Source organism: Neolamprologus brichardi, chromosome 7 (assembly GCF_056152115.1).
Source record: "Neolamprologus brichardi isolate AB-2024 chromosome 7, ASM5615211v1, whole genome shotgun sequence".
Lineage (NCBI taxonomy): Eukaryota > Metazoa > Chordata > Actinopteri > Cichliformes > Cichlidae > Neolamprologus > Neolamprologus brichardi.
Window position 1 is genome coordinate 65,313,303 of NC_142110.1, and position 12,584 is coordinate 65,325,886.

At 40.7% G+C, this 12,584-nt stretch overlaps 1 protein-coding gene across 4 annotated transcripts in view; it reads right to left on the minus strand.

Annotated features, from left to right (window-relative positions):
- The window catches only part of ndrg4 (NDRG family member 4), a 78,873-nt gene extending 67,090 nt beyond the window's left edge, over nucleotides 1-11,783 (minus strand). Inside the window, exons 1-2 of one of the 4 annotated variants that reach the window (XM_006805366.3) lie at nucleotides 11,651-11,736; nucleotides 7,494-7,567 (exon numbers count right to left, since the gene is read on the minus strand). In XM_006805366.3, coding sequence (XP_006805429.2) covers nucleotides 7,494-7,567 — 74 coding nt within the window. In that variant the 5' untranslated portion in view covers nucleotides 11,651-11,736. Of the gene's footprint in view, nucleotides 1-7,493; nucleotides 7,568-11,650 lie in introns of all 4 variants that reach the window. The other 3 variants (XM_006805367.3, XM_006805369.3, XM_006805368.3) reach the window with 3 other exon arrangements.
- Between the last annotated feature and the right edge of the window lie 801 nt (nucleotides 11,784-12,584).

Consider the following 12,584-nt stretch of genomic DNA (forward strand, 5'->3'; position numbering starts at 1 on the left):
ACCATTCAGGATGTTTACCCATTAATTCTCAGTTTCTATTTGCAGGAAGTGATGAGATTTCACAGCCTGGGAAGGAGAATGAGCTTTATCTCTGATTTATCTCAATCTTATTATTCATCAGTTGAGGGATGCTAGACTTTGACTCTGTCTGCATGCCATCATTTTTACGCATAACTTAAGTAAATGCCACACTGATGTACATTCTGATATGTGATCCCAGCTTTGAAGGAGTTTCTTGGGTGGATGAGGAGTTGGCACTGGTGTGATCAGTGATTAAAGTGAAACCCACTTGAGTCCCACAGCACATACAGTTATTCACCTCATTAATGGAACCGACGACATGTTCAGAGGCACTGTACCGGGTCCTCTTTAGCTTTTCCTTCCAGCAGTTTTGGCTGAGTAAACATTTTCTTTTTGATCATCACCTTGTTTCACACACACAGGGGTGCGTTCACAGCTGCAACTTTACTCAGCAAGTTTGCAGAAAGTTGAATAAGATAGCTTGAACTGATGTCGAACAGCTGCAATAAAAAGAAAAAGCTGAGGCAACACATACGGCCGCCTGTAGCTGTTATTCTCCACCACTGTGTAAAATCATGACCTAAATAATAACATTATACTGCTACAAGTTTTAAACAAAGACTCCCAATGGGACAACAGCCCAGGGCGAGCAGCTCTTCACACTGAGCCAAAACTCGTAGGTGTTGAATACTAAAGTCTTACAGCTCGCTTCTCAGTGTTTGCTGATTTTGCTGTTTTCGTGTCTTTGCAAAGTCAGAGGCTGAGGAGAACATGCATGAAGGACTGTTTTTTTATATAAATAAAGTTGAATTGAATTGAAAAGGAAAAACATAAAACATCAGTAGAACATCTGTGAACTTCCTAGTTTTAATGATTTGTCCTGTGGTCTATAATTTCCTTCTCTGTTCACCTGGACGTGGCATTTTCAGTGGGAGGAACATTTGGTCACTTTTTATTTCTCCCAATAAAAATGCTACAGTGTGATGAAGGGAGCTTTCTGGGATTTTCATATTTTCATACCGGGATGACTCAGCATTCATCGAGTTTTCTGCGTTACTGCTGAGCCACCCGCTGCAGGCTATGGAAACATTTCCCCAGACAGTGATGCGTTGCTTTCTTTACCTGCAAACTTTGATGGACACAGATGATGGGACACTGCCTCGAGAGTTTTACGTGAATGCACAGCGGCAGGTGTTCACGGTGAATGAGGAATAAAGGCCCCGGGCTGTTTTTCATTGTGTTCTTTCGGTGTTGGATAAAAAAATTCCTCTCCTTTTCCAGCGTGACAATTCCCCCAAACAGATAGGACTTGTAAAATGCTGCCAGAGTTGTTTGTGTAACTTATATGAAGAGACTGAAGTGATTCAAGGTTTTCAGTCATCATTTGCTCTTCTTGGGCTTCTTCTACAAAATATTTCCTTCACATTGCAAGCGTCTCATCCTCCTCGCAGTTATGTCATGATGCTGCAGAACTGAACTTTTAGAACCTGCTAACAGCCCAGCACTATCATCGTCCACTGTATTTTAGTCACCGACATTCACGCGTCATGACTTGAATTTATTTGGCTCATGCTGAATGGCACAGTTGGATCGTCCGGCAGCGGCGCTGAAAAATGCAACCAAATGTCCGTTCTAGTGATCGTGTTTCTATGGTCCGCCCACGGCGCTGTAGGACGAGCGCCAGCAGGACAGACGGGGAGACAGCGTGTGGTCACCAGCAGTACACTGATGGGGGAGGGGAGCGGTCGGTGGATTCTTTCCTGAACCGAACGGAGAACCAGATGTCAAGAAGCGAAGCCCAGTGACCCACGGTGAAGGGATGAATGGTTTCCTGAGCAAGCCGCAGTCACTTCCTCCACAGACGCATGGGTTTAATGCCACTACCACTGCAAGACAGGCCACAACCCCAACAGCAGTGACTGACCCTGCATTTTATACCTCACTGAGACTGGAGGTGTTAAACCAAGCACGATCTGATATCCTCGTGTTGGTGTTGTTCCCAGATCATCATACTAAAGGTTGTTCCAGGATCAACATTGCAAGTGACCAATCAGAATGTTGTGATGTCATACTTTTGCGACTTCGGGAAAAAACGGCGTAAAACAAAAAACTGTACTTAAGCTGCGAGAAACCGCCTTTGTCCACCGATCAACGGACCCTAACCCTGACCCTGACCCTTTAATAAACGCTAAGCAGAATTGATATTGTCCTTGCAACATTGGAATTTCATAAATGCACGAATGGGTTGGTGCGCAAAAGAATAACGTCACAATAATGTGATTGGTCACTTGCAATGTTGAACCTGGAACAACATTTTCATGATGAAGATCATCCTTAAACCAAACAGGCATCGAGATGGAAATTTTGAGCTAAATTGTCAATATTTGTCACATTTAAATCGATTTAATGTTCCGATCATTAGATAATTTTAGAGTAAAAGTCTTAGAAGTGTTGTACTTTCCTATTATTTAAAGACTTGGGTAACATTAACAATTTAATGGGTTGCATTTATATAGCGCTTTTCGAGACCCTCAAAGTGCTGTACTATTCATTCACTCTCACACACTGGTGGAGGCAGCTACAGTTGTAGCCACAGCTGCCCTGGGGCAGATTGACAGAAGCGAGGCTGCCATATCGCGCCATCGGCCTACCGCCATCACCAGTAGGTGAAGTGTCTTGCCCAAGAACGCAATGACCAAGACTGTCCAAGCCGGGGCTCGAACCGGCAACCTTTCAGTTACAAGACGAACTGCCAACTCTTTAAGCCACGATCTCCCTAATACACGTGTTGTTGTGTGGACGTAATGCTCTGATGTGTCGTCATTTGTCTGTGTTGTGTCAATTTGTCGCTCATTAAGCTGACCGGTCCTGCTTTAGACTGAGTGTAGAACCATACGCCCACTGATACTGGACTAAAAAATTAAAGGAATACTTTTTAGTCAGGCTACAGCATCAAGTCAGTGAAGCCTCTGAGGTATTGCTCCTATCAGTTACATAACAGAGAGGGTTGTTAATCATGTTCAGCTGTTTTGATCTTAAATGAAATAAAAACAGGTGAACTAGAGGGGCAGCAACGAGACAACCAGCAAAAACATGACATTTACAGGTGGAGACCACTAACATGTTTACCTCCTCATCTTGTCTGACTGTTGTTTCACTGGTCTTGTATTTAGTTAGGGCAGGGCTGTCCAATTAGTTCATTACCAGGCCTCTGGAGAACTTCAAGACATGTTGAGCCATTTAAATCAGCTGTGTTGGATCAAGGACACATCTAAAACCTGCAGGACACCAGCCCTCGAGGCCTGGACTTGGACACCTCTGGGTTAGGGTATACAAACTACCTGTGCAACAGGTAGTTTGCCACATCAATACTTTCCACTGCCAGAAGGTTTGCTCTGTTGCCCAGCAGAGTTTTGAGAGCACGGAGGAGATTCCTGTAGACAGTCCACAGAGGGACGCACAGGCCCCTAGAGGCCAGGTAGATACTCTGGGTGCATGACAATCCCAGCCTCATGTTGCCAGAGTATGAGGCAGCTCCTGAAGGATGGAGGAACTGATACCACTGACCTCCCCCCACGCTCGCCTGACCTAAAGCCAGTCGAACACCAGTGGGACATTATGGTTCAGTCCATCTTTTGATCCAGTCATTCCAGGTTGCACCTGAAAGTGTTCAGGAGCTCAGTGATGCTCTGGTCCAGATTCACTTTTTTGAGCAGTGTGCATGGAGATATGTAGAGATAGAGACCGTCCAAATAAAAAAGAATGCACAGAAACGTAGAAATATATTTAAACAATGCATTTCTAATATTTTTAATGACAAAAAGGTTGCATATTCAATAATATATTTCTACATTCACGTTTTCGTTCTGTAACCTTGTAGCGTTAATAACTGAAGACTGAATTGTCCTCTTGTTGCTGCTTGACAGCCATTTGAGGGAAATATGAGGAGGCGCAAGAGAAACACGGCACGTTTTATTTTTAGCTTGATGGATTATTTTCCTGATATGTCAGGATACTATTTTTATTCTAGACAAATAACCCAACACTTAACGCTTAATCAGTAATCAAGAAATGATCACATCGCTATTTCCGGACCGTGTGTCCAGTTTTCTACTGATTTACATCTGAACCTGAGGGCAAAGTCATGTTTCTGCATATTATATGAAGCTGTTGCTTGTGCTGTGCATTTTTAATATATGCCCTCCATTAGTGACCACAGAGTAGCACAGAGCTGGCGTTCAATAACCAGTATGTAAGCGGCGGCATTCTCTTATCGATCGGATCACTCTAATACACCATGAGCATTCTGTGTTTTATACTGCAGCGTAAAACCCACAAATTTTGCTCTTTACAAAAGATGACTTACAGTCAGGAGGAAACGTGAGTAAACCCCAGAGTGATGTTGCTTTGGTATCAAATGTTTCAAACTTGTCACAGTAACTGCTTGCCTCCAAGAAGAAAATCCTTCTAGAAGCAAATCTCAGCTCTATTTTGAAGGATCTCTTCGAGTATTTGGGCAGTGATTACAAATAAAATAAATGACAATTATTTTAATTCATTTCAAAGGAACATAAAGACTGCATGCATAGAATCACCAGACAAATCTGTTTGCTGACTTTTTCTCAGAATGACATTAAAAAGGCACATTTTTCCTTTGGAACAACATGTTTGCTGTTACAGAGTTCTGCCATAGATTTTAATTCATGGTGCATTGAGAGGCATGTCTGTCTAATTTAACGTCTCTGGTGTTTGTTCTTATGTGACATTAAAGGTCACACAGTAGGAATTCTTCCTTTCTTCGGTAAATAAAACACGCTCAGACAGCTCACAGTCGTCACTTTTGCTTCTTTAGAAAACTCTTTTTTTCTTGGGTTTCCTCTCATGCTGGAATATTCCTCTGCTGCCAAGCTTCTGGATGCTGGGATTCATCTTGTCAGCCAGTTTTTCAATATAGCCACAGGCACTTTTGACACAGTCTATAAATGGTTAGCACCATTTCCAGCAATGCAGCCTCATATTATCACTCTTACACTCCATGAAAAGCACTTGTCAGTGCCTCCTCCTGCACTTCTCAGAATCAGCTGATTTTTTTTTTTTTTTGTATAATACTTCTGGTATATTTAATAAATTCAACTGAAAATTGTACCGTTCTATAAATATTTTCCAATATTTTCCAGAAATACATGGGAAATTCGATACTTTACGAACATGCTTGAGCCCTCTTAACATCTTAAGTACAGGACATGCATCAAATTTTCAGGGCTTAAAAGATGAAAACTTATTCTATACATCGGCTGTTTTTCCATTCATTTTTAGTCCACCAGTGTTCATCCGTATGTATTTTTGAGCTAATACAAACTATTAATGAGAAGTATAGTTCGATGAGATACATTAGCTAATTTAACCTCCTAGGACCATATGTGGACATCACATTTTGGGTTATTTAGACCAAAATATTCAATTTTGCTCTACAGGGGCCTGATATCCACTTACGAGGACATTATACTGCTACTGTTCTATCGAAATTTTAAACGAATATACTCATATGTGGCTCGCATTTTTCTTAAAAACAAAAATCAGGTAAAAAAAAAAAGAAAAGAAAATCTGGTAATTCTTTGTTTTTACATTCATTGGGTCCCAATCAGCCCAAATATCAAAGAGAAATTAAAAATGCATGCTGTGGAAGAGTTCGGGTCTTAGGAGGTTAATGATTGTAGCTCTTGAATAAAAAACATCAGCAAAATAGATTTTAAAAAAAAGATAAATTATAACATTTACTCATTTTATTCTGATTGTTATGTTGAAAAAGTGCTATTATTGTTCCTACAAGTGTACTTCATTCAAGTCCACAGGTTTCTAGCTGTATGTAGATGTTCTTACTTTCACTGTATGGAGCTTCTCCTTGTACTATATTCTCAATAAAAAGTTTTTCAGTTGTTTACAAGACAGAATACTCAACTAATCCTGCAGTTACCGTGAGGTGATACAACTTTGAATCATTTGACATTAAAGGGACATTCCTTAGAAGCATACTCGGTTTTGTTTGCAAACTATATTTTGAGCACACGGTGAAGCTCTGCAACAAAGCGGCATTAATATGCATGCAGAGATGTGTGGAACATGCAGTTCCATCAACAATGAGTCAGTCACACAGGATAGTCAGCACCAAGGCTGGCATTTCAAAATTAATGGGTGACAGCAATACATAACGCACACACCGAGGGGACAAAACAAAACAATGTGTGCGATGACGGGGCATGCTGATATGCTTTAGTAACATTAGCAGTTTGGAGAAAGATTCATCTCCAGTCAGGCCTCATAGACTCCAACATGGAACTGAAACTTTACAGAAATATGAATGTGCAAAGGATTGTTGTGTGAACCAACAAAACTGACGGGAGGATTTAAACACATTAAACTGAATCAGTTAGGCCCAAACACAAGACAAAAGTGACCAGGCTGGGATCAGCTGTACAAGCAACGTTTCAGCTGATGTTATGAAAGGTGAAATCCAGCATTTTGTTTGTTTGTTTGTTTGACTGTGTATTTATTTAGAGCCAAGATTCCTTATCAAGCATCAAAATAAATAAATGTTAATAGTGTGACGTACAACCCAAGTTTTCTAAAAGATGCTAATCTGTTAAACTACAATCCTTAAACAACAGCATCCTTTAAGAAGAAGTTCATAACTATTAGTGCATTCCTGCGTACATCTCTGTACTGATTTATGATTCTTTATTTAGAATAATTGATGATATAATCCAAATATCAAGCCTATATATAAGAACTAGGATACAATAATATGGGATGTAAAACAGTATGGGAATTCAGTGGTAAGATAACAAATAATGGTATATATGAAATTATACTAATACAGCAGTATTAGCATCCTGTAAGCTTAGCAAAAGCCCAGCTGTACAGGTTGAATTTAAACTCTTCAGGTGTTTTCTGTACAGTCAGAATTAAATAGAGTGATGCATTTAAAAATATGCATATTAAAGCGATGAAGAGTCTGAAGGATGAGCAAACTGCACATGCTGCAATAGGCTCATACCACGCGGCGTGTCACCTGGATGAGGTTTTTGCCAATGGTTGTAGAGAGAATTTTCAATTCAAGAGTCTGGCGTGATTCCCGGCCTAATTCCTAGTATCTGTTCCAGGATCTGTTGTGTGTTTTTTTTTCCTTTTTTAAAAAAAAGAATATATATATGTATATATATATAGAATGGCAGATGGACTGCTCCTGTCAAATGCATGTTTGTTTAACAACAGAATTATGATTTTTGATTGGATTTATGGGCATTTGCTGGCTGCTGCAGAATGAATGCTTGACTGGTCTGACTGATTGACAGAATGGGGCGAATGGACAGAGAATGCCATAGATATATATCCACTCGGGTTGGATAAAGGAGAGACCTATGTGGTACAGTATGGTAGGTTATGTAGGTAGGTAGCTTTACGATCCTACGTACATGGTCTGCAGGAGGCTTTGTGGAACCGTGCAGCCAGCCTTGGGAGGGAAGTTCCAAAACAATCCAGGCCCCATCTAGCAGCAGGTATAAAAATACAAGAGACAAGAACTACTGTACTAGCGTTGGTGCATTGCAGGTGCAAAGGCAATAATAAAATTCACAGGTTATAAGAGGAAAGATCATGCAGCAAAGCTACAGAGAACAGACAGAAGGAATAATAAGACAGGTGACAGAGGTCATAAAAAATTAGGGAGAAAAATGTAAAGGTTAAATTATAGAAAAGGACTTTTCTGTTATTAGGTGAGTGATATTTAATTAGTAAGATTTTCAAATCAATAAAAAAGCCATGGGGTTTCTAATAAAACATCAACTGACTTTTACTGGCCTCTAATAGTGGCCAGAAAGACATGCAACAACCCTTTATAACTTATATAAATATAGTTTCCAGGAGTTAAAGTTAGAGCAAAGATCCAACACAAATGTCTAGCAAAGGGGAAATGTATCAGCATGCAAAACACGGTAATAACAGTTTTGCTTTCGCAGTGGCTCGCTCTCAGTGCCAGTCTCATTGTCTAGCTATTGAAAATGCCACTGGGGGGAGGGAGGTGTGGAGTGGTGCAAAGAAGCCAAAGAGCAAGAAGAGTTGTTTCCAAACAGAAGGAACGAGAAAGCGAGTAATGAAAGCTTCACATACCCGACATCTCTTCTAAGGCACAGTTTTGTTACCCCCATCTGAAATTTAGGTTAATCTTGCTGTTTTGTACGAGGAAATGTCTTAACAGAATAAAAGTGTGTAGCCAACTTGAGAGCTGATGTACGGAGCCCCGCAGGGGACATGGGAGAAAAAAAAATTTAAGACGGACTTTTGCGAGATCTCACAAAAGTTTTGCGAGATCTCGCAAAACAAACTCGGGATCTCGCAAAACAAACTCGGGATCTCGCAAAACTTTTGCGAGATCTCGCAAACGTTTTAGCCGCATTCTTCGGACGCTGGCTCGAAGCCGACCGGGAGGTCGAGGCACGATGTGCCGGGAAAGCGGTGTTCCTCCCGGCTGTAGTAGGCTAGCTTCGAGCTAAAACTTCGAGCTAAAACTGCGGCTAAAACTTTTGCGAGATCTCGCAAAAGTTTTGCAAGATCCCGAGTTTGTTTTGCGAGATCTCGCAAAAGTCCGTCTTAAATTTTTTTTTCTCCCATGTCCCTTGCGGGGCTCCGTACTGATGTGACTGCTAAGCACCTCACAGTCAGCTTAAGTTCTGCTCAGAGGTTAAAGTTGGGGAATTGGCCATTTAGCCTTCCTTACTAAATAGTTAAATGTTCTAGAAGCATCATTTCAACAGTACAGTGATTTCATGTTTGTCTTGTATTTCAGAGAGGAGATCACCACGTAACCCCACTGTCAAATCTCACAACATGTAGCCTCTGACTTCAGCACTCTATTTCTTATCTGTTAATTCAAAGTAATAAAGTAATCCCCATCCAAAAGTCAAACTTTTCTCTTTGCTTTGTTTCAAGCAGTTTACTTGTGACCAAAGTGAAGTGATTTGAACTAGTCGGAGCTTTATGAAGATCAACTTGTGGCTAAAAGGTCTTTAAGGTGTGAAAACTCTTGAAGTTTATGCTGACAATAGCAAAAATATCACCAGTGCTATTTCAAACGTGCCTCCCAGTAGATGCACGTTTGAAATAAATTGGAAAATTCTACGTGAGCTCTTTTCCTATTTAGGGTTTTCATAAGATTGTTAGAAAACTTCGGATGATCTGATATCGTCGTGTTGGTGTTGTTCCCAGATCATCATGAAAATGTTGTTCCAGGTTCAACATTGCAAGTGACCAATCACATTATTGTGACGTTATTCTTTTGCGCACCAACCCATTCGTGCATTTATGAAATTCCAATGTTGCAAGGACAATATCAATTCTGCTTAGCATTTATTAAAGGGTTAGGGTCAGGGTTAGGGTCCGTCGATCGGCGGACAAAGGCGGTTTCTTGCAACTTAAGTACAGTTTTTTGTTTTACGCCGGTTTTTCCCGAAGTCGCAAAAGTATGACATCACAACATTCTGATTGGTCACTTGCAATGTTGATCCTGGAACAACCTTTAGTATGATGATCTGGGAACAACACCAACACGAGGATATCAGATCGTGCAGAAAACTTCACCTCCTACCTTGATCGTGAATTCAAGGTGAAGAAATAGAAAAGATTAAAAGAGTCATGTGACTGCAATGTCCATTTTTTATCTGACTTCTATCTATTTATCATCTTGTAGTTTATAAAGGATTTTTCCCATTTAGCATGTAATTAAAAAATAACATCAACAACACTAAGTCTAACCCTGGATGGGCTGGTCAGTGTTAAGTCCTTAATGATTCATATCTGTGCTTTATGCATGTGCAGTTGTATGTTTGCTATGCAACTGTCAGAACTGTGCTAATTACATTTAGCTTCCTAAGCAGTAGCTCCTTGCTAGCTTTTAAAGCTCCTCTGACTTGGGGCTTGGTATTGGGACTTTCCTACTACTTCATATGCTTTGTTGATCTGACAGGTTGTCTCAAATTTTTGTGCTGTGAAATTTCCCAATACCTTTGATTTTCATGCAGTCCACAAGATGTAAAGTCAGAGCTTGAACTTGTGGTTAGAACCAGCAGGTGAAACATGGAAGCAGGATCGCTCGTATCTTATTGCCATTTTGGACACAAAGTAACCCTTATTGTGCTTTTTATAAGGGATAGTGACCTTTTTACTTGTAGTGCAATACATAGTGAGTTGGATGTAGGGAGCAATAAAATTGCGGATAATTATGAGCTGTTAATCGGCGCATAGTAGCAGGAGGTGACATGATTTATAAGAAAAACCCAAAACTGCATCTCTTCCACTGGAAATTAAGCAAGATTTTAACTCATGTTGTTCATACTTGTAGAAAATTGTGGAATAATGCGATAAATCTATATCCCCAAAAATCCCCTCTGGCCAAATATGGACTAACTGGATTGGCGATAAGGTGTGAGCTAGCATTGCTGTGTGGCTCGTGATGAACAAGAGCAGGAGCGTATTGCTCTTTGTAAATCTATTTATAAACCGCGAGCTGAGAAACAGACCCGCTCCCGAAGGGGAGGCCGGCTCGGCTTCGGCGGCTGTTTCGTGTTCTCAGGAAGCGGCAGGAAGAATACGAGTCAATAAGTTTCATGGTAGCTTGAAATCTGAACATGCACTGCAAGAAAATGATAAGGGAAGTGCATTTGCTGATCTGCTGGTCCAAATAAAAATGAGACATCAACACTGTTGCTTTTTCAAGGATATGAAAAATGCACTTTAATCTGTTCATTCTGCTACCTCACCGAGTTCTGATAAAATCTGCATATACATTAATGTTGTCTTATATGGTTCTTTAGTTTTTAAACACGATCACCCAGCCACTTCATTTTGACCACGATGCCCCGACGCTTGATGGTTCTAATCTGTCTGGTCCTGCCAAGACCACCGAGACAAAAGCAGGCACATTCAGGGCACCACTAACACAAGCCTGCACCAAATTCAATCAACTTTTATGACTTCCACCTACTGTCGATTCATCATCCAGCTGACTCAGTCTCCTTCAAATCCAGCATTGTTTTCTTTAGCACGCATCCCTCCCCTGCCCTTGCCAAAGTCAGACACATCAGAATGAGATGATTATTAAAAGCGTCAAGACTTTTTTTAAACTACAACTTTATAATCCAACTGTAAACCCAGGGAAATACAATATAAATGCAAAGGCTTTGGGTTTAATACATAATAATAATCCCGACTGGTTTTCTAAATGTCGCACTTTTGTTCCTGTGGGGTCAATAAATTCAACCTCTTGACATCCTGTTCTCGCCAATGCGGAGGCTGGAAACAGGGGTGTGTATATGTGTGTGTGTGTGTGTGTGTGAGAGAGAGAGGAAAAGTAAAAAGCACAAAGCTCCAGCAGCAGCATTCACACACACCGTGCCAAAATTCCTGTCCTCATTTTAACATCCTCCTCTAGTCCTCAAACACAAAGCAGGCTCGCTGCATCCGAGCTCAGATCTGAGGGTAGAGTCAAAACACGAAGCTTCTCAAAGAGTTCACCTGCAAATGACTGTTCGCCACTCAGGTAGAAACTGTTGAATAAATATCACAAGCTTTACGGTACCTGTGGTGTTGTTCAGAGCTTCTGTGGTCGCAAAGTCTGGTGTAGCTGTGTTTTCTGTGTCCGTCCCTCAGGCTGCTACAGACTGGCTGAGCGTACGTCTCAGAGTGTTTGTGCGTGAATGTGTGTGTGTGTCTTCCTGTGGTCGCGCTAGAAATGAGAGAGAAACAGCTCTCTCTCTCCCTCCCTCTATCTCCCTCCCCTTCCTGATGATAAACACAGAGCACGTGGCTTCACCAATGATGCAGCAGCGACGGATGAAGGAGAAAGACGCTGGTAAAAATATAACAAAGTGAGTCTGGTTAGAAGGAAAGCGTGGGAACGATCTTGTTCGTCGTATGAAAAATCCAGAAATCTTTTTTTTTCCTCGCCAGTTTCAACAACAGGTCACCTGATCTGCTTCAAACTCACCAGGTGTGTTGCAGGTCACACGAGTAGGTGCAGTGCATTTTTTCCCCCTCTTTATTTATAGAGTTTTGCACATGTAATTTGACATATCTAACTGATATAAAGACATATATCAAAACAAATTAGGCCATTAAGATTCGGATGATAACAATAAAACAGAAAAAAGAAAGAAAGGAAAAAAAACCCAAAAAACAAACAAACAAACAAACAAAAAAATAATAATTAAAAAAAAAAAATCAACTCCCTCCCGAAACCATAACAAAAGGGAACCCTGTGGTACAAAAGTTTAATCTGTTGTAAGTGTTTTCAATGAGTTAAAGTAAATGATAAAAGGCTGCCACATCTGTGAGAACTTATTAACATTTCCTCTGAGTCTAAATTTTATTTTCTCCATTTTTAAGAAGAACATAACATCTTCCAGCCAACGTGATCGGGCTGGAGGGTGAGGAGCTTTCCAGGACAGCAAAATTCGACGCCGTGCCAGCAGTGAGGTGAAAGCAATAATATGCAGTTGCTTACGACTAAGGTT